The following is a 22627-nucleotide window of genomic DNA, read 5'->3' on the forward strand; positions in this document are numbered from 1 at the left end:
TCTGGAATCAATGTTAAAAATTCTCCTAGTAAATTGGAAGTGTGATTTTGGAACAAAAAAGGAAAAGAAACAGAGAAATACGTTCGCCCCTGCTTATCCGAGCCGTCCCTTAGAAATTTCTACCGGTTCTCATTGCACAATTTCTTTGCAACAAAAAACACGCACTCGGGGCTTGCCTTGGAATGAAGGAAGCTAAAATATTGGGGATTCTGTGGAAAACACCAGGTTGCTGAGGTGAGATTCCATGACCCATGTTGATTCTTTGGTGGCTAGTTCATTCTTGTTTCTTCTCTCCCCTTCCAGGTTCCTCATAACACACCTCTCTATGCAGAACTGCTTTCTGATGTACTCTTTGGCTCGAGCTCATAAAAGCCAGCCCTTGCTTCGTGCCATGGTGAAACTCCTCACCCAAAACTTTGAGAAGCTCTTTGAGCATCAGGGCTTCCTCCAGTTGGACCTCAGTACACTTGTGGCCCTGATATCTTCCAACGACCTTGCCGTTTCTTCTGAGCTTAAAGTCTACCAGGCTGTGCGGCGCTGGGTGAGCTTCCAGCCTGGCAAGCGCAGTCTGCACCTCGGCGAACTGATGCACCATGTCCGATTTCCCTTCTTCAGTGCCAAAGAGCAGATGGAAGTCCAGAGAGACTCGGAGAAATGGGGCGATCTTCAGCTCAAATGCAAGCAGCTGGGTGGCCAGGAGAGGTTGCGTGAAGCAGGCAGGCTACGTCAGGGGATGTGCAAGCCACACATCCTGTTAATTGATAACCAGATGTGTGAGTACCAAGATACTGAAAGTGAAGATGCCTACATGGCCTGCTTTGACCCTCAAGCTGAAACATGGGAAAGGCTCCCGGGCTTGCAATGCTTGACACATGCTTGCTGTGCATCGGACAGCAACAAGATCTACATTTCTGGAGGGGTCTGCAGAAATTCTTATTCATCTGCTGTGTATGAGTTTGATTCCTTCAGATGCCAGTGGGTGGAACTCCCGTCCATGGCCACCCCCCGGTCTGCACATGGTTTCCTCTTCTACAACCGGAGGCTCTTTGCCGTGGGAGGCTGGTGCCAATTCCAAAGTTTTCTCGACTCGGCCGAGAGCTTCGATCTCGAGACAGGCAAGTGGAATGCGATCGACAAACTTCCATTTGCTCTGAGCCACCCAGCATCGAGCGTGTTCCGGAACAAATTGTACTTCCTGGGCGGAGCAACAGGCATTGCAAGGAACTGGGTGTTTCACAGAGGGATTCTGGTTTACGAGACCGCCTCTGGTGCTTGGACTCAGGTGCCTCTTTCTTCCGGGTTCCTCGCTGCTGGGGCAGTGGCCGTGGACAATGGAATTTATGTCATTGGGGGATTCTCTGAGAGGAAACCTCGGGACTCAGTCGAAGTGACTTTGGTCTCTGAGAACCGTCTCACTACTCGGAAGTGTCTCCTTGTCAATGAGGCTGGCCAAGTGAATCACCAGGTGAGCCTCCCAAAACTACCCCGAGCGGTAGCCAATGCAGGTGTAGTCTGCTGCAACAATCGGATCTATGTCTTGGGTGGGGAAGATTTAGCGCAGCGCTACAAATCCATTTATCACTGGGAACCTGGTGAACCCCATTGGCATCGATGCGGAATAGATATTCCGGTCCCCCGTGGAGGCATAAGCAGGTTTGGGTGTGCCATTTTGATGAGACCCAAACCCCACATTCTTCAGCTTTTCCAAAAAACATCACGTGTTCTTCTGGCAGCAGTCTGCAAGTAGGTTTTCCCCATCAGTTTTGTATTAACTTTTGAGTATGGAAAAAAAAGGTCAGGCAAGAGCATGCAAATAAATTCTAGTAAAATTTTGGTGGGATATATGACTTGTATATGAACTTGACTTCGCTAGACATTGAGTATGTTGAGATACGCAGAGCTAAGCAAAATGAATCTTTTAACTGCAGATGTAGAATGTGTCCTTTTTCACCAGTCGTGGTTATGGGGTGCCAAAGGGGAAACACAGAGATGTTATTTGTGTAAGTTAATGCTTGTCAACCTGAATGTAGCTCACATATGCAAATTGAGTTGGTTAGGGGGACTAGTTTTACCATCACAACTTCCCGCCAGGAAGGGGAACTTACAATTCAACCAAGTCAACAGTTCCTCAGAGCTCTTGTGGACCTTCTGGGTTCACAAAAGAGAATCCCAACCAAGAGGAATTGAGGCTCATATTCTTCTAATTCTGTCAAATTCTGTCTTGTCCTTTTGGCATTCCATTTAGACTTCCATAAACCATGTGAGTAGAAAGAGACAAAAATTAAACTTCCATAGTGGGAAATTCCTGGAAATTTGGGGGTGGAATGTGGGGAGGATGGGATTTGGACAGGGGAGGGATAATGCCAGAGGGTCCACTCTCTAAAGCAGCCATTTCCTCCGGGGAACTGATTTCTGTTATCTGGTGATCAGCTGTAATTCTGAGAGATCTCCAGGCCTTATCTAGAAGTTGCAATAGACTCATGAAAACACAACTAAGAGATAACAAACCAATTATTCAATTTATACAAATGATGAGAATTCATTCCTATGAAGACAGAGTCTATTGACAAACTTTTAAAGTGACTAAGTGCAAAGTAGCAAAGAACAATAGATTCCGATTCTCATATCGTACATTAGACAAGCCATAGACGATAAACGGCCAAGTATGGAAATTAGAAACAATAAATACAATTGGTACATTCATACAAAATTGATAAGGAATAGGTGCGAAAATTCCAGAGAATCCGAAAGAAACACCGGAACAGACAATAAAGTCCAAAACAATGGCCCTTTTCACACTACTTACCTGCTCCTGGAACGTTGCGAAACATCGCACAAAAAACGCAGAAGATAGCGTCTTCTTGCGAGAGTTTTGCACGACGTCGCGCAAAACTCTCGCGAGAAGACGCTATCTTCTGCATTTTTTGCATGATGTTTCGCAACGTTCTGGGAGCAGGTAAGTAGTATGAAAAGGGCCAATGTCTTTGCTGTTATAGTTCTCTATTAGTCTCCTTCTTATAAAAAGAAAAATAGCAGATAGCAAGCTTTCCAAGGCTGCAGACCTGACAAGGAACCGGTCATCAAGACGCTTGTTTCCTAGGAACTTACTTCATCAGGGGTCAAACACACCTTGACATCATGAACCGTGCTGACGCGTAGCTACTCTCAAGTGGCAGCCAGACACACCCTTTGCTGGCCTAGAACTTGGCAACCCCTTTCATGGGAATGTCTCTGGTGGAATGTCGCCAAGAGGAAACTAAGACAAACCTCAGGGTTGGCAGCAGGACTGCAGGGGTGGTACCACTCAGATCCGGCGGATGGTGGGTATAGGGTTGCCTACAATGTGGTGGCAACCTGGGAGGCGGTGATGGGCTGACTTCTCTCATCTCTCAACTATGCTGTCTCTTGCACCTTCTCAACTTCTTGGCCCACCCATGGCAAAGGGACTCCATGCGAGGATCCCATGAAATGTAATAAGGAATTTTGATTGGGGTCCTCCAACCTGTCCCTCCGGCCTGTTTCATCCATGGACTTCAAACAGCTTTTATCTCTAGCAAGGAAAATAAAAGTAGGTACCGATATTGTACCTGTTTTCCTTATTGCCGTTGCTGTTCTGAACCATCACCGTGCTTATCTTGAAGGACCACCTATTTTCATATGAATAATAACAACAACATTCGACTTATATACCGCTCTTCAGGACAACTTAACGCCCACTTGGAGCGGTTTACAAAGTGTGCTATTATGATCCTGACAACAATCACTCTGTGAGGTGGGCGGGGCTGAGAGAGTTCTGAGAAGCTGTGAGTGACCCAAGATCACCCAGCTGAACCCACCCAACCACTCCTGTCATCTTTAGAGGCCTTGTTTCAGGTGCCTGTTCCTGCCACTGAGGCTAAACAGGCGGCAAACCAAGAAAGGGCCTTCTTGTTCCTGGTGCCGAAACTCTGGAATGCCTTCCCCAGTGATTCCGCACACGTTGTATAACGCACTTCCAATCCTCTTTATAGATCATTTGGAATGGATTTTTTTGTGTGTGGAACAAAAAATCCACCTCAAACGATTGATAAAGTGCATTGAAAGTGCATTATCCGACGTGTGCAGAATCAGGAGATGCATCTGTCTCCTTCTGTTATGGACTTCTTCCAGTGGGTGAAGACTTTCTTTGTTTTGTTTGGCACTCCCTCACAACCTCTTATCAATCTCCTCACTGTTTGTGTGTTTTTATGTATGTGTTTATATTGGTATGTGTTTGCTTTTTATTTAATTGTTTTAACTATTTTCTTTGCATTTTAAGTGCTTTTTTGTCTCAAATGTTTTAATATTTTAAGTTTTTTGTAATGTATGTTTTATTTTGAAAAGTAGGATAATAAGAGGGGGTACAGAAAGGAAAACTGGATTGTGTAGCATAATTGTATAAATCAGAAATAATTGGATATAACAATATATAAAAGGCAAAGTATTCCCAACATACCCTTCATTAATTTTTTTAAGACACTAAGAGATATAATAATACTTATATTAGGGTACATTTATATTCAACATTATAAGTTACAAATTTCATAACTAATCAGTTTTGCAACTACATTATTGGTTGCATCATTACTACTTATTCCATATTACATACTTTCACCTCTTTTGCATAGCCAATACAACTTTTAACAAATCGATACTATATCAAAATGCATAAGGGAAGTCTATTTTATATCTGGTAATTAAAAAAATAAGAAATGTTTCTGCTCAAAAAACTCCTTTTACATTTATGGCCGTTTCCATAAAGGGACAGCCCACTAACCAAATGCTGCCAGCTTTTCCCCTTTACTCCACACATGGGCCGTTTCCAGACGGCTTACCTGGCTCCGGAACGTTGCGCCATCTTGTGGGGAAAACACAAAATATCGCGTTTTCTCACGCGAGTTTTGCGCGACGTCATGCGACGTTGCGCAAAACTCGCTCGAGAAAGCGCGATATTTCGCATTTTCCCCATAAGATGGCGCAACGTTCCGGAGCCAGGTAAGCCGTCTGGAAACGGCCATGGTGTAGTGGTTAAGAGTGCAGGACTCTAATCTGGAGAACAGGGTTTGATTCCGCACTCCTCCACTTGGCCAGCTGGGTGACCGTGGGTCAGTCACAGCTTCTCAGAGCTCTCTCAGCCCCACCCACCTCACAGGGTGATTGTTGTGGGGATAATAATAACATACTTTTTAAACCACACTGAGTGGGTGTTAAGTTGTCCTGAAGGGCAGTATGTAAATTGAATGTTGTTGTTGTTATCATCATCATCATCTCCAATTTCAAAATGGTAGCAGACTGTTTGACTTCTGTTTTTTCGGTGCCTTTTCTAAGAATGCACTTTCCCGCGGTCCCTGAAAAGGTGCCGACAAAATGGAAGCCAAACAGTCTGCTACCTTTTTGAAATCGGAGATGTGTGGAGAGAAGGGGGAAAGCTGTCGGTGTTCGGTGAGTGGGCTGTCCCTTTAAGGATGTGTGGAAATGGCCTATATTCGAGATGTTTAGGACTACTTCTCATTCTGCTTTTACATTGCCTAAATTTGTCTCCTGCTTGCATAACACACATTCAATGTTTGCAATGTTTTACTGTTTGCCAGCCTGGGGAACCTGAATCGGGTAGAAAGGTGGCATAGAAATGTTTAAAATAAATAAATCATCTTGTGTACTCTAGAGCTTTGCGTAGGAACATCACTGGGTATACCTCTTACATCTCGTTGCCTTTGGATCCTACAGTTTATAGTTATTGACAATAGGTGATGCATAACACATTTGGCAAGGTGGTAATTCAGTTGTTTATGGCATGATAAATCTGGTTTAGGAATGCGGCAAACTTTGCAAAATAAATGTGTTGGATATTCAAACTTATTGTAATTGAACTGCCCATTTACATGTGAATCAAGCCTTCCATAAACCGATGAACCTACCTTTTACTGAATCGGACTGCAGATCCATTAAAGTCTGTATTGTTTATTTACTCAGACTGGCAGTGGCTCTCCAAGGTCTCAGGTGAAGGTCTTTCTCACCACCTACCACCTGATCCCTTCATTTGGAGATGCCCGGGACTGAACCTGGAACCTTCTACATGCCGAGCTGAAGCTCTTCCAGTGAGCCACAGCCCCTCCTCATTGAGATTCCCCATGGGTTGCTTCCTTTTTTGCTTGATCTTGCTGCCACACTTTTACTGCTATGCTGTCTCTGCTTCCCACAGAAGTTACTTTTTATGCTTTTCCTTTATTATTAAGCTCATATGACCAAAGGTCGTGAGCCTAAAACCGGGGCTGTATTATTCATAAAGCTGACTAGGCTGAAGCCCAGGGGCCCTGCAGGAACTTGGGGCCTGTCAATTTTTTTTTTGCTGAGGCACTGTTACCTGCGTCCTAGGGCTCCAGTGGTTAAAGGCACTTCACACTGTGCATCATAGCAATATATATACTTTCGTAAGTATATATGAATGGAATTCTTCAGGAGACCTTCAAAATGGATATAAAGCTATGTACTGTAGTCTAGTACCCACTGTACCAGGGTCAGGTTGTCAGCTGTAGTGGGGTGAAAGATTGAAGAGCTGGAGGGGGCCTGAAATACCTGAAAGCTTTGGGGCCCAGCCATGGGTTAATACAGGCCTGCCTAAAACCAATACATCACAACAGGATAAAACAACATGACAAAACAGGCAACAGCAAAATACACAGCAATAAATACAGGTATCTCAAAAGTCTAGAATAGAGGTGGGCACAAACTGAAATATGAACCAAAGTTCAGCACAAACTGGGTTGGTTCATGGTTCACGAACCAGCAGTTCGTCAGAGCCCGTTTCTGACGAACCACCATGAACTTTAGACCAGTTTGTTTGGTTCATTTTTCGGTTCATCACAGCCTGGTGCCAATCAATCAGTTTCCTTGGCAATGGGGGAGGATGGGCTTTCTGCAGATCTTCTGTTGACTTGGAAGTGACGTTTTGCTGACCCAGAAGTAAAGTTTTCATGAACCAAATGAACCAGTTCATAAAATGGGGCAAGTTTGTGAAAGTGCATGGTTCGTGAAATGCAACAAACCATGAACCACACAGTTCATTTTTTCCCCTGTTCATACCCATCTCTAGTCTAGAATACATTGGATAAATTAAATCGATGACCCTATACAGTTTTTCATATTTTTAAAAGACCACTTTTGAGGCTATACATGATGTAAATAATATTAATGACAACAACAACAACAGTAGTCCCCATTGTCATCGGGGCACTTGGAACCATCTCGAAAAACTGCAATTCATAAGGAAAAGCTGCAGCTTTCTGACATAACACCTACAGAACTGCAAAAGATGGTGCCACTTGGAACAATGTACATATTACGCCGATATCTGGTTGATACTTAGGTCTCCGGGGAAACTTGTATCAGCTTAGCAAGGCCAATCAATAATAACATGAGACCTCTGCTTATTGTTGATTGTGTTTAGGATAATTTTAATTACCCTAAACTACTACTACTACTACTACTACTACTACTACTACTAATAATAATAATAATAATAATAATAATAATAATATAGAGTCACAGGCAGATTGTGCCTCGGTAATAAAGCTGCATTCGTAGTTTACGTATTGCAATTTACTGTAACTTCTGCACCTATGCAACGAGCAGATGGAACCGTCTTGTTCACTGGGAAGGCAAGTGTCCCTCAGGGTCATGCTTGAGTCACTAAGGTGGCCTACTTTTCAAGCATGCCTCATTCTCCATTTGCCTCCTCTTTCTACCTGCGCCATCAAGATGCATCATTTCAGGGACCAAAATGTATGTACGCCTTTTTGCATTTTTGCTATTAATGAGCATGAGATCAGACAACCATACAGGGTAGAGGGAGACATTTCACCTCTGTAAGTCAGTTACTGCAAAATGTTAATATTTTGTGTACATAAAGAATGTGGTGAACGGGAGGTGGCAGAGGATGGGGAAGAACTGGAAAAACTGTACGAGAACACACACACAATCAGGTTTTTCTAGCATGAATATATGCAGACTTTTGAACTTAGGCACAGTTTGTTCAACAAGACTCCATGAAGATTGCAAATTGTGAACAGATCATGAACCAAGTCAATGTGTGATCAAGCATAAGGTTAGAATCCAAGTGATATCACTGCCAGACTGCTGCAATCCAGTGTTTTACATGTCGTCCTCCCATCTATTTTTCCAAGACTGGCTTGTGGCAATACTTTTTGCGAGGCAAGCCCATCCCGTGTAGGTGGGCAAAAGCACAATTGACTCACCTGGCAGGAAAAGTTGATAAGTTTGTGAAGCAGTTGGTAATAATCTGCCATTTTTACGCCTGGTTGCGTAAAAATGCCTTGCAACATTCCCCTGTATTTTTAAACAGCCATTGCAAAAACGAAACCAGATCAGGAAATATTTAATTAAAAAGACGACTGTAGGAAGTCAGAAAGGAACTTTTTTTTCTTCCTTTTGCTTGCAAGTTTGGATTTTTTTTAAAAAAAACCCTATTATTTCAGTTCTGCTGTTATGCAAAAGTGAAATTGCACTGCTGGAAATGATTAATGAAGTGCCCTGATTGATTCTACTCAACTGAGGGTGGGTCGGAAAATGTGAGACTGAACCCTTTTTTTTTGAAAGGCAAGAAAAATAGAGGCTGAGAAAAGGGAGAAGACACCATGGAACTGGAGGTCAACTTGATTATTTTCTAGTAGGGTATAAGGAATGGCTGAGCAGGGCAGGGGATATTTATTTTTATTTATTTACAGTCCATTTTTCTCACAGAGACCCAAGGTGGATTGCACAGTGGAAGCAAGATAGAATATAATCAACAGTTAGGACATTGTGAGCAGATACAATAGAGTATGGTAGTAGAAGATTTGAAAACAAGCATAAAGCTGAGCACAGAGATGAAATCTTTCTGAAACAAAGTGTAACCAATTAACATGACATATTTAGCAACATGGAAACTTTCCAGTAGGAGCGAATCTACATCAGTAGACAGTATGCAACAGCGTAGTGTTATAGTCCCTGACCCTACTGCGGCATCTCTCTGAGCTATTTGTTATGACAAAGCCCTAAAATCTGAGGAGAAAGCCCTCCTGAATAATTCAGTCTAGCAGAGCTGGTGAAAAGCCAGAAGAGTGACAGCTTTCCTGACCTCCTCCGGCAGGCTGTTCCATGAGGTGGGGCTACCACAGAGAAAGTGTATGCATGGGCAGTTGTTCATTTAGCCCAACTGAGTGTGGTATCTGCAGAAGGCCCTGTTCAGTTGACTAAAGCTGCTGTGGCAGAACATAGGGAGAGAGACAGTTGTGCAGGGTTTAAGGTCATGAAGGGCTTTGAATGTGATAGTGATGACTAGAGATGGGCACGAACCAAAATACGAACCAAAATTAAGCATGAACCAGGCCGGTTCGTGGTTCACGAACCACGGTTCATCAGATCCCATTTCTGATGAACTGCCACGAACTTTTAGGCTGGTTCGTTTGGTTCATTTTTTGGTTCGTCACTGCAGACAGCCTGGTGCCAATCAATCAGTTTCCTAGGCAACAGGGGATGGACTTCCTGCAGACCTTCTGCTGAACCGGAAGTGAACTTCTGCTGGCCCGGAAGTGGTTATTTTCTGATCCGGATGTGCCGTTTTCGCGAAACAAATTAACCGGTTCACAAACCAGGGGCAGGTTCGTGAAAGTTCATGGTTCATGAAATTTGACGAACCATGAACCGCATGGTTCGGTTTTTTTCTGGTTCGTGCCCATCTCTAGTCATGACTCTGAATTGAGCCCAGGAAATGTCGGGCAGCCAATGCAGTGACTGCAGAATGGGAGTGATGTACATACTCTGCCTAGCTCCAAGCAAGAAGCCTGGAGCATGTGTGGCTGCAGTGAGAAACAGAAGTGGTGGCAGGAAAAGTTCTCCAAGAGAAGTGTGAAAGCCCACATAGATTTCCTTGCTGCACCTTCCTCTTTAACCATATACACCAAAACAGAGCAGAGATTTTCAAATGGGAACAGTGCGGAGGTGAGAAATTGGAAACCAGCCCTACTTGCTTCCTCTGACTTCAGAGTAATCCCATTGACTTGAGTATGACTGCTTTTAAATAAGTCAAAGAGACAAGGAGCAAAATAGTATTCTCTGGCACAAACTACACTGCGTATGGGAATCAAATATCAGAATCTATGATACATAAGCTCAAAGCAAGAAAAGCAGCTGCAGGGTGCCTGATACTAATCGAGGCCACCATGCTAGGAAAGGGGTGGTTAATTCCCCTCCCGCACCATTAAAAATGATCCCTGGGCTGCTTTTAACCCCAATAGGGGGGGGGGGAAGACATCTGTATTATGTCAGTTGCCCCTACTGGGGTAAAAGTGGATGGCTGGGTTGCCTTTCATCACAGGAATGGCATGTGGAGAGATGAGTTAAATCTCCCTGTCCCCAAAGCTGCAGCAGTAATCCGTGTAGGTGCCCCCACAGCTTCAGTTTGTGTGGCTAAATAATGTGTCAACGAATCTCGTACTAAGCAGCGTTGACCCTGCTTAGCTTCTAAGATCTGATAAGATCAGATTAGCCTGGGCCATCCAGGTCGAGACATATCTAGCTTTCTGATGAGATCAGGCTAGCCTGAGCCATCCAGGTCAGGGCATAAATGTTTAAATAATATCTTATTATTTTGTGCGTGCATATGTGCCATCAAGTCGCAACCGGCTTACATTGACCCCAGCAAGGGGCTTTCAAAGCAAGTGAGAAGCAGAGGTGGTTCGCCATTGCCTTCCTCTGCAGAGTCTTCTTTGATGGTTGCCCATCCAAGTACCAACCCTGTTTCGCTTCTAAGATCTCATAAGATTGAGCTATACCATGCCTACTTGATTTTTTAAAAAAATTGCAAGCCACCCTGAGCACAATTTTATGAAAAAAGTAACATATAAATATTTCAACCAATAAGTAAGTGTACTGTATTGCTTTTCCTGCAAAGAACAGAAACTGCAGGTGAGTCAGCAATCATTATTCCCTTCTGTTTTATTCTTTTAAACATCAAGACCTGACTTCAAGGGCAACGAATCCCTGTGGAAACCACTCCACAAGCGAGACAATGAAGCCAACTGACATTGCTAGGGCGTCCCAACGTCTATGGCTGTCAAGGCCACTGATGTCTTTCGGAAAAGCTCTAGGATAGGCTTTTGAGGGAACTTCATTGTTGTGCATCCAAAGCCGCTAAGCCCCCAGCTGGTAAAAGGTAGCCTGTCTTGGCACAGAGTCCACTTGGTGGCCCCTGGTTCCCAGTAATAAACTGTGTTGTAATATTCCTCTTCATTCTCTCCTTCGAGATCATTGTACAAATACGTATTTTCTCCTCCCAGTACATAGATCCGATGCTTCCAGCGCACCACGGCGGCTCCCGCCAGCTCTATTGGCAACTTGGGGATGTAGATGTTCTTATCCACCTTGCCATCTTCCCGCAGGAAGAAGCACTTACGAGTGCAGTGCAAGTTTCCCGAGTCGGGCCACCGCTCGTTGTGATGCCTCCCCCTGCTCCGGAAATAACCCCCAACCACGTAGATCCCATTGTTCATGGCCACAGCCCCAGACCAATAGCACTCGTTGTCCAGGAGCACTTGGCTCCACAGGTCAGTGCTAATTTCATAGATCAGAACCTTGCGGGAGGCATACCATGAGCCGACAGTATCCGTGACCCCACCGATCAGGTACAGCCTTTTCTTTAAAGCCACGGAGGCAAAGTGGCTGAGGCTGAAAGGCAATCTGGCAATGGGAGTCCAGAACTTCTCCGACAGGTCAAAGCTTTCAGCGGTGTCGAGGTAATCTTCATATCTGCACCAGCCTCCCACAGCAAAGAGCTTTTGGTCACAAGCCAGAAATCCATGGGATGCCCGGGCCACAGACATAGAAGGCAGCTGGGTCCAGCGGCCCCTCAAGGGGCAGTACTCATGCAAAGTGTCCGAATATGTGTCATCTGTGTGGACCCCACCGGTGACGTACAACTTATCTCCCACAGCCACACAGCGTGCACAATAGAGGCATTTCAACAGGGGCAGCTTTTCCCACGTCCCTCTTTGTGGGTCAAAATAGGCAACCTGGAAATCTTTGGTTTTCAATTCAGGCCCTTCCATATTAAAGAGGTCCACGCACACAATGCAGGTGGTGTACATCCCCCGCCTCAAGCCGCCGCACTGCTGCAGCCTCTCTTGCCGATTGAGGCGTTTCCACCGCAGACGGAGGTCCCGGTAGCACGTTGCCTCGGACTGCACCATGCTTAGCTCTTCCTGGGTCAGTAATGGGAGGCGGACGTGAGCGAGCAGTTGCCCGAGGAAAGAGAAACGGTTCGTCCCTTGGGCCGTCACCCACCGCCACACAGCCCGGTAGACCGCAAGTTCAGAACTGACCACCAGACTATCCAGGGATATGATGCTAATGACCGTGCTGGGGTTCAAGTTGGGGAAGGTTTTATCTTCTGCAGAGAGATTTTTGAAGTGCAAGGTGACCAGGTTCTTGGCTTGTTGAAATAGTGCAGGATCACTGTGCGCGTAGCCCAGTTCATAGATGCCTAGGCAGTTTTCCAGGGAAAGCTGTTCTAAGAGGAACCTTGGGGGAAGCAATGAGAACAGAAAAGGCACTGATAGTTAGAAAACAAAAGCCAACCCTAACCCTGAAACATCCAAGGATCAATTTGCATAATGCTTTATAATAATAATAACATTCGATTTATATACCACCCTTCAGGACAACTTAACACCCACTCAGAGCGGTTTACAAAGTATGTTATTATTATCCCCACAACAACAAACACCCTGTGAGGTGGGTGGGGCTGAGAGAGCTCTAAAAGAGCTGTGACTGACCCAAGGTCACCAGCTGGTTTCAAGTGGAGGAGTGGGGAATCAAACCCAGTTCTCCATATTAGAGTTCCACGCTCTTAACCACTGCACCAAACTGGCTCTCTTTATTTGGACAACCCATTTGTGTTCATCTGAGGTTAAGCTCATGCTAATGGTTTGGGTATCCCCCAAGAAGCTCAGCACAGCTGCACAAAAGAGCCACAGAAACTTGCACGAGATAGGAGTGGTTCCCACCTGCCAGGCTGTTTTCTTGCATCTTTGGTCTGGGGTAGTAGACTGTCACATCATATCTATCTTTCACAGCAGGTAGAGGCTGAAACTCCCTTCGCTCACTGTAATTTGAACACTGCATAGCACATGTGGTGGAGAGTGCCATCAAGTCAAAGCTTACTTATGGCGACCTCTGCTTTCATGGCAAGAGACAAAGAGAGGTGGTTTGCCATTGCCTGCCTCTGCAGCCCTGGTCTTTGAGAGCAGTCACCTAACCAAGGCTGACCCTGCTTAGCTTCTGAGAACTGACAAGATTGGGCTCACCTGTACAAACAGTAACATAGATACACGACCTTGCATAGGGGCTCAAATCAGGAAACACATGAAACCACAAATTATGTTGACTATAGTTAATTTGTGAGACTGGGATTCCACTCCCATCTGATCACGCATATCCTGGTCTCACTGCCAGGAACAAGCAGAATTAAACCAGGATGGATAAGACCAGGGCTTTTTTTCAGCTGGAACATGGTGGAATGGAGTTCCGGAACCGCTTGAAAATGGTCACATGGCTGGTGGCCCTGCCCCCTGATCTCCAGACAGAGGGAAGTTTGGATTGCCCTCCGCGCTGCTCGCCGGCGTAGAGGGCAATCTCAACTCCCCTCTGTCTGGAGATCAGGGGGCGGGGCCACCAGCCATGTGACCATTTTCTCCGAGGGCAACCCACTGAGTTCCACCACCTCTTTTCCCAGAAAAAAAGCCCTGGTTAAGACTAACTGCAGCTAATAAACAAGCTTGAGATCCTGGTTTGATGGACCCTAACTGCACCATAGCTAGAGAAGGCCTACATGAAGACAATCACACAATTTATGTAATTAAACCATAATGTCATGTGATACCTGAATTCGATTAAACCTTAATTTCATGTAACGTCTGAACAGAGCCAGTAACTAATTCTAGTTGATAGATAGAGTCTGGTGAAATATATACAATAACTATCAAAATAGTAATAGTAAGGTTAACTCCAGTAAGTCCTAGTCTTTGCATCACATTCAAGAAGAATTACTGTAAAGGAAAGTTTTAGTTGATAAAAAGGTAAAGGTAAAGGTGTACGCACCGAGTCATTACTGACCCATGGGGGGATGTCGCATCACAATGTTTTCTTGGCAGACTTTATGGGGTGGTTTGCCATAGCCTTCCCCAGTCATCTATGCTTTACCCCCAGGAAACTGGGTACTCATTTTACCGACCTCGGAAGGATAGAAGGCTGAGTCAACCTTGAGCCGGCTATATGAACCCAGCTTCCGCCATGATTGAACTCAGGTTGTGAGCAGAGCTTGGGCTGCAGTACTGCTGCTTACCACTCTGTGCCAGGGGGCTCTGTAGTTTTAGTTGACTGGGGACTAAAACTGACAGAGTTCCCTCTATTCATGCTGATGGCAGTGGTGAAAAGTGTTGGTTTGCTTCAGGAGCCAGGAATAAGTCTAGAACAAAGTTCTCCTCATTGAGGGCTGGTAACTTGACTGGGGGGTACATTCAAGCAAAACAGACGATCCCCCATAGGATACTTTGCCACAGTTACCTGGAACAGCTTTCTAGCAAAGGGAGGATCTGGAGTCTGCTGGCTGCGACAAAGAGGTCTTGAGCCATTTCCGGCATGAGCGCAATCTCCTCTGTGTAGTAATAGTTCACCACCATTTGGACAACAGCGGGATCCATGTCCTTCAACAGAACCTCGCCGTCCCGTGACTCTCGGAAGGAGCTGGAGAACATGGCGCGGAAGTACGGGTTGATGGCAGCAAGTAGCATCCTAATGGAGGCAGAAAAGTCAAGAAAGGTTTCCCATCCCGAAGGCTTGCTTAAAACCCAGCATCCCTGCAAAAAGAAGTCCATTTCTGACCTTTGTCATCAACCCCATTAGATTACCATGAACACTTGCGCCCGTTTGCATATAGTTATAATTACAGTTCCAGATGTTGGAATAGGCGACTCAGCATGTCTTGGACATTGGGGGGCGCTGCATGTCTCTCTGTATATACTCTTTTTTCTACTCTTTTTTCTAAGGTGGGAATGCCTCCTGACTCCTCCTTCTCGTCTCTATGCCTCGTCGTCCAAGGAGAAGGATGTGATCCTCCGTACTCCGGTCATGAAGGCCCCTTTTCCCCACAGACTTACAACTCAGCCTTGCTGCCTAGTTTCAGGCCATGGATTAGATTTAGGCAGGGGTCATTTTGTAGAAAAAGAGCTGGAGGAACTCATTAGCATACCTCATTAGCATATGCCATGCCCTTTGACATCACTGGAAGTGTGTCATTAGCATAACTGATTTGCATATGTCACACCCGCTGGCATCACCTATCCTGGAGTTTTGGACCCAATCCTGGCCATTCAGGGCCGAAATTGGGCCCAAAATGGCAAAAAGGGGCTGAAAATGGCCAGAAAGGGGCCCAAAATGGTCAGGACCGGGTCGCTGCTGAGTGGGAGAGTGATCCACCACCTGTCAGAGGCCTGATCTGGGCTGTTTCGGCCTCAATCCAGGCTGAAACAGGCCCAAAATGGCCGAGAGTCAGGTGGGCGGGGCCACCTGACATGTAACCTCTTTGGGGAACTGCTGGAACTGCATTCCTGCACGTTCCCCCTCGAAATGAGCCCTGGATTTAGGGAATGTAACTCTTTAGATTAGGATCTTTCCCTCTTCTTCAAGCTATTGCTATGGAAGGAATCTACTTCAATAAAACTGTAAGTTGTATCTTTCTATGATTTTGTCTGAAGACTAATTAATGCATGATGGGAGTTTAAACACTTCTGCCTAAATAACTCTGCTGTGTTACCATAAAGGTATCAATAATTCTATACGAATTAACCAAATATTCCCAATACCAGAAAGGCAATCCAAAGGATGTAGGCATGTGAGACAATCTGCTGCAGAACTGAAGAAGAGGCCTTTATGATGGTGGAAAATGCCCTCAAGTCATAACTGACTTATAGCGACCCTCTGCTGTTAGAGACTAACAGAGGTGGTTTGCCATTGCCTGCCTCTGCAACCTGGGTCTTCATTGGAGGTCTCCTACCCAATTACTAAACAAGGCTGACCCTGCTTAGCTTATGAGATCTGATAAGATCAGGCTCACCTGAGCTATCCAGGTCAGGGCATCTATGATGGGCGTCAATGATGGGCCTCGGTGCAATATCCCACTTCCCAACTGGGGAGGGGAGGATGTGCCTAGAAGAGACAGCACTAAATGGCTGTCTTACACTCATTTTCCTCTGCTAAGGGCTCCCAGCATCAGAAAATGGGTAAATTAGTAACAGGATTGTTTTACAGATACCACGGACCACCAAAAAGACAAATAAGTGGGTTCTTGAGAAAATTAAGCCTGAATTCGCCCTAGAAGCTAAAATAACAAAACTGAGGCTATCATTCTTTGGTCACATCATGAGAAGACAAGACTCACTGGAAAAGACGATAATGATAGGAAAAGTGGACAGGACAGCAGTAGGAAAAGAGAAAGACCAAAATGAGATGGAATGACTCAATAAAGGAAGCCACGTCCTCCAGTTTGCAATATCAGAGCAAGGCTGTTAAGGCTGATAGGATGTTTTGGAGGCCTTTCATTCACAGGGTTGCTGCAAGTCGGAAGTGACCTGATGGCACATAATACACATTAGCAGCAGGGCTTCAGTCGGTGTCTGACCATGATTGTATGGCGCTGAATTGGTCCATGCAGCTTAGAACTGGGTACTCAGATTCTCCAATTTCCAGGATCTCTAGTAAGTAGGGTCTTTCTCAAGACCTACTCCATGAGTTCCTTTAACAGCAGATGCTGGAAGAATTGAACCTAGGACCTTCTGCATGCAAAGCAGATACTCTACCTCTGAGCCACGGGCCTACCTCTAAATAAGTACATATGAGTGCTGCCTTATAGTACGGCTTCATTACAGCCTTTTGGTTCTGATGGTAGAGGCCTTTTAATTACTGGTTTTTACGTGATTTATCCCCATTTTAATGTATATTTAATTGTGTATGATTTATTGCTGTTGTGACCCGCCCTGAGCCTGAATGTATGAATGAACAAACGAACGAACAAACGAATGAATGGTGAGTTAGATCATTGCTCTATCATAGTGCATGTCAATTACTGTGACTAACAGTCGCTATGCAGTGTGATGATGGTCTTTCCTGACACCATTTGAATTCTTTTAATGGGAGATTGTAGGGATCGAACATGGAACCTTCCGCACACAAAACATGTGCTCTGCCACTTCCACTGAGAGTGAAAGGAGTTAAAAGGATCCTGGAGAGGAGACAAATTTGCAGAGGAGAGAAGTGAATTTCCAAATACCCAGTTACTCTGTGATACCTTTTCTAAAAAAATGAGGATTTTGACCAGTTCTACGGACTTTGAAGAGCACAAAACTACAACACACAATACCTGTGGCATGGAAACTGCTCACCCCCGGCCACAATGATTGTATCACATAGCAGCTGCTCCTGGTATAGTTGCTTTAACCCTGAAAGGAGCAGAGAAAGTCAAAAGCAGGACTCCTTCAGAGAGCCAGTTTGGTGTAGCGATTAAGAACGGCAGGACTGTAATCTGGAGAGCCGGGTTTGATTCCCCACTCCTCCCCTTGAAGCCAGCAGGGTGACGTTGGATCAGTCACAGCTCTCTCAAAGCTCTCTCAGCCCCACCCACCTCACAGGGTGATTGTTGTGAGGATAATAACCCACTTTGTAAACTGCTCTGAGTGGGCATCAAGTTGTCCTGAAGGTTGGTATATAAATCGAATGTTATTATTATTCTGTTATTCAGCATGTGAGAACCACAGCCATGAGGAACATTTGTCAGAAGAGGAAACTCCTTCATCACGATCAGTCAGGATTTGCTTGTTCGGGTATGTACACCCCGGGCGAAATATCCTCGCAAAAATCAATGGAAGGACAATCTATTCTCTTCCACATTCCTCAGAAATTAAGTTCTTTTCTGCTGATACTAACCAAGAGTGAGCATCCAAAACACACCTGGCCCATGAGGTTGCCTTCTCATGTTGACTGGGCACGGTTTTCCCGTGAGGGTACAGCTTCCATTCATGGGAATGGGAACCCTGGAAAATCAAGGTTCTGGTTTGCATAAACGGAAACTGTACCCTCACGGGAATTGCCCAACTCACATGAGACCAGCCACAAAAGAGAGTTACGGTAAACAGCCAAACTGACAAAGAGAAATCCCACCATAACTAAGAATTCAAAATGAAATGATATACCCAATTACACAATTAAATAAATAGAATGGACTATTCTGATGTACAAACAGATTGATGTGAGTTCAATTCATGATTCTGTTTGATATAATGGCTAAAATGTTTGACTGAAACGGGAGATCCAGGTTCGAATCCTCACTGTGGCCAATCACTGTTTCTCAAGCAAGCTTACCTCACAGGAGAAGGGAGAAAGGAATCATTTACGCTGCCTGAAGCTCTAGGGGTGGGATTAAAAAGTGGTCAAATAAGAAGCCTTTGCTAGCCAAAGCAGAATTAAATACCGAGTTATGTACCTTCCCGGATGTAGTGATCCAGGGGCTTTGGTTCGTCTTCCATGTCCTCCTCGCCCAGATCAACTGCAAATTCATCATTGCACTCTGTGTTGGTCCCAGAAAGCTGAAGTGTGTTATGAGTCATTCCTCCTGGAATCACAGCATGAATAGAATAAGGGGGTGGCTGAAGGGGTCTGTCCTGCCCCTTCCTAAGCTGCTCCCTTGAAGCAAGAAGCCATAGAGGCATAAATCCATAACATAAGCAGAGCCCTGTTGGATCAGACCTAAGGAAGGCCCATCTTATACACTGGCCGTTTTCACATGGCCACACGCCCAGAAGATTGCGCGAACCTCACAGCGTAAAAGCATCTTCCTAGTACGATTTCCCAGTACAATCCCGTTTAATGGCACTTTTTCTGACATCATCACGTCTACGTCTATCAAAGTAATCTGACTTAGAATGGTAGGCTGGCCCTGTCTCTTTGCAAACTTGGAAACAAACTAAGACACACATCTGCATTCACCTCAAATCCACCAAAACTTCTATCACAGGGACGGGGGTGGGGGGGAACGGGGGAATCCTGCTGTGCTTTGAAAGCAAGATACAAATGGTCTTCACAATTCTTTTTACCTCCCACTCAAGGGCAGCTGCACTGTTTGATCCTCACCTGGATCCAAACTGGTGTCGGCTTGCAATGGGTTCCCTCTTGCCTCAACAGCTGAAGGTAAGCTGCTACCTCCTCCACCTGAGCTGCATCCTGCCTCCCATTGGTCCATCCAGGGCAGGTGTCACAGTCTGTTTTGCATACTGTGCTCTGATCCATTAATCTCTGATTATGTGTCTGCAAGGGGCGGCAAGGGAAAGTAGGCCATCATGGTAGCCTTGATCGGGATGGATAAAAGGAAGGTCTCGATGGAAAGGTGAGAGGTCACAGGGGTCAGCTGGAAGCTCTGTGGGTCAGGAACTGGCTCAGATGCACCACCGCGGTTGCTAGTTAGACAAGGGAACTGCAGGCCATTCCAACCATTCAAATCAAGCTTATTGATTTGATGTATTTAACTCATAGTCTGTTCTTCCTGTGCATGGGTTCAGAGAGGATAGCATCAACATTAAAATTTACATTAAAATCATAAATAGATCTACAATTCAGTCATAAAAATAACTCTGGATGGCGGCCCCCATTTACCCAGCCCCAATAAAACATTTGTATGGGGCAGCTAAGAGTACATTTGCCCACCAGAATTCTGCTCAGGTGAGAGCACCTTGTCACCCTCTGGTGACACAGGCAATGGTGTCTGTGTGGCCCTCCATCAGATGGAAAAACCAGGACTCTGTGTTCTCTGTATCTCCACACCACATACACACACACTCAAAATCATGGGAGTGCATATCTGTCTTAGAATCTGTTTTTCTGAACGTTCTGCTACCGTGCTCCTCCCCTCTGCCTCGGCTAGTGTTATCCATACTGGAAAAGAAATACTGGAAATTGTGCATTCGATATTTGATGCAATGTTGCCCTTTGAAAATAAGGAAGTGGTCTTGAATCAAGTTTGTGGCAGCAATAGACTGAGTTTTGCAATTATGAAGTCCATATTTCTGACGGTTGCAAATCACAAAAAAACCCAGAATGAATCCACCAGTCAAAGCATGAGAATGGGAACGGACAACATTTAACATTCAAATTGAGTTTTCTTCTCTCTCTTTTTGGCCCTGATATGCACATTTACGAATCCAAAGACTCAAAAAGATTCATTGAAAAGCATTTTGGTTCTGTTTCCTTCCAAAACAACCCTTCACAAAGAGTTTTGGATGGTGGTTCCTCAGTTTCTGGTTTCAGGACCCGTTGCTTTGACCGAGATAGTCCTTCTGAAATGGGAGACTTCGAAGCTCTCTTTGAAATAAGGAAGAAACAGGGCTCATTTTGAGGGGGAACGTGCAGGAACACAGTTCCGGCCCTGCCCACCTGACTCTCGGCCATTTTGGGCCCGTCTCAGCCTGGATTGGGGCTGAAACGGCCCAAATCGGGCCTCTGACAGGTGGTGGCTCACTCTCCCACTCGGCAGCGGCCTGATCCTGACCATTTTGGGCCCCCTTTCAGCCATTTTCAGCCCCTTTTTTCCACTTTGGGCCCAATTTCGGCCCTGAATGGCCAGGATTGGGTCCAAAACAGCCAGGATAGGTGATGTCAGGGGGTGTGGCATATGCAAATCAAGTATGCCAGTGACACACTTCCGGTGATGGCAAGGGCCGTGGCATATGCTAATAAGTTATTCTAATGAGTTATGCTAATGAGTTCCTCCAGCTCTTTTTCTACGAAATGACCCCTGGGAAGAAATATCCCAAAGAGATTTGCCTTTACCCTACAGAGATTGAAGCTCAGGCCTTAGAGGGGATGCCACTGTCTCTCACAGGGCAGATCTTCAGTCCGTGAGTTGGGACACCTTCAGAGACTTGGAGCCAAGCTACAAGTGAGGAATGACACTTGAATGGCAAGCGGACAGACTCACGTGTATTCCTCCCTGTTCACTTGCCCTCCACTTGCGCTCCACTTGATCACTACGCAAGTGAACAAGGAGAAATACACGTGAGTCTGTTCACTTGCCATTCAAGTGTCATTCCTCACTTGTAGCTTGGCCCTTGGTGGCAACTTCACAGCATTCAGAGACGAAAGCTTCCCCTAGTCCTTTTCCATGTTTCTAATTAAAGAAGCAGACTGTCTTTCAGATGTTATAACCACTACACAAATTACCATTTCCAATATTATTGTGAGATGTTATAACCACTAGACAAATTACCATTTCCAATATTATTGTGAGAATAAATCTAAATCTTCATAGGGAATGGTGCAGACAGAAGAACACCAAAGCAAATTTGAAGAAATAACAATGGGTATAATTTTCAATTGCTCAGATTTTTAAAGGCATGGAAATAGATTCTGTCTTTGCTTGTTTCTCTTTCCATACCCGATTGCAAAGAGAATTGCCCTTTCCCCTGTTTATAACAGATTAATTGAAGCAGAGGAGTAAAAGTATGATATTTAGTTTTGTTAGATATTGTGCTTATATTTCCTATGCAGCTCAAATCTATTACTGTTTATATAAATAGAGTAACTCTATATAAATAGGTAATAGATTTAATGTATTTTGTATAATGTATTTGCTTAATGTATTTCGTACAAGGTTCTAAGTACTTTCTATTGTTATTTATATTTCTATTTTTCTTTCTTAATTTTTTTTTAAAAAATTAAAAAGAAATCACCTTTTTCCTGCATTCCTGAAGGATGCAGGAATTTTCCTGCAAGATTTTCCTGCAAGATCTAGGTGGATCCCAAGTCTGAAAGTCTTTCTGCGCATTCCATGTGTATGCACAGATCAGATTCCTATACCTAGTCAGGATATTCATTGTAGCCCAGACAAAGAAACAAAACCAGCCCTGCTATGCCTATCATTGAGTACTGTGGAATGAGTCTGGGATGGAATGAAGGAAAATAATGAGGTAGAAGAGGGTTGCCAACCTCCAGGTGAGGTCTGGAGATCTCTTAAAATTACAACTAATCTCTAGACCAGCTCCCTCTGAAGAAAATGGCTGCTTTGGAGTGTGGACTGCATGACATTATACCTCTATGGCATTATACCTAGCGTCCTCCCCTCCCCAGACCCCTCCATCCCTAGGCTCCACCCCCAAACCTCCAGGAATTTTCTAACCTAGAGCTGGCAACCCTAGGCAGGCAAGCAGTAGAAGGGGAAACGACTAGGCAGGAAACCAAGCTGCTCCTCAAAACAAGATGGCAGACGGATGAGAGAATGTGATGAGCCATGAAGCCATATAGCAGGCACAGGATTGGCTGCCTGGGTCAGCTGATTCCTGAGCTCAGCAGGGTTCTGCTTCATGAGGGCTGTAAACTGCTGCAGCATCCCCTGCTGACCTGGTAGCCCAGTGAGGAAGGAATCCATGCTTGATCTTCCAGCTTGAGTCTTCGGGTAACCTGAAATTCCCTCAGAAACTGTTGCAGAGATCCACAGTGCCTTGGCTTCCCATGT

General features: G+C 45.0%; 2 protein-coding genes across 2 annotated transcripts; one reads left to right on the plus strand and one right to left on the minus strand.

Annotated features, from left to right (window-relative positions):
- Positions 1 to 325: 325 nt before the first annotated feature.
- On the plus strand, positions 326 to 1747 carry LOC129344543 (kelch-like protein 3). Its single transcript, XM_055001287.1, has one exon. The coding sequence runs from the start codon at positions 326 to 328 to the stop codon at positions 1745 to 1747; it is 1422 nt and encodes a 473-aa protein (XP_054857262.1).
- Positions 1748 to 11105: 9358 nt separating this feature from the next.
- On the minus strand, positions 11106 to 18731 carry LOC129344874 (kelch-like protein 6). The gene is made up of 4 exons (XM_055001787.1): positions 18608 to 18731; positions 17489 to 17567; positions 14638 to 14865; positions 11106 to 12594 (listed from the first exon to the last, which is right to left on the minus strand). Exons 1-4 carry the CDS (start codon positions 18729 to 18731, stop codon positions 11106 to 11108), a joined length of 1920 nt encoding a protein of 639 aa, XP_054857762.1.
- Between the last annotated feature and the right edge of the window lie 3896 nt (positions 18732 to 22627).

The sequence above is a fragment of the Eublepharis macularius genome, chromosome 17, assembly GCF_028583425.1.
Source record: "Eublepharis macularius isolate TG4126 chromosome 17, MPM_Emac_v1.0, whole genome shotgun sequence".
NCBI classification, from domain to species: domain Eukaryota; kingdom Metazoa; phylum Chordata; class Lepidosauria; order Squamata; family Eublepharidae; genus Eublepharis; species Eublepharis macularius.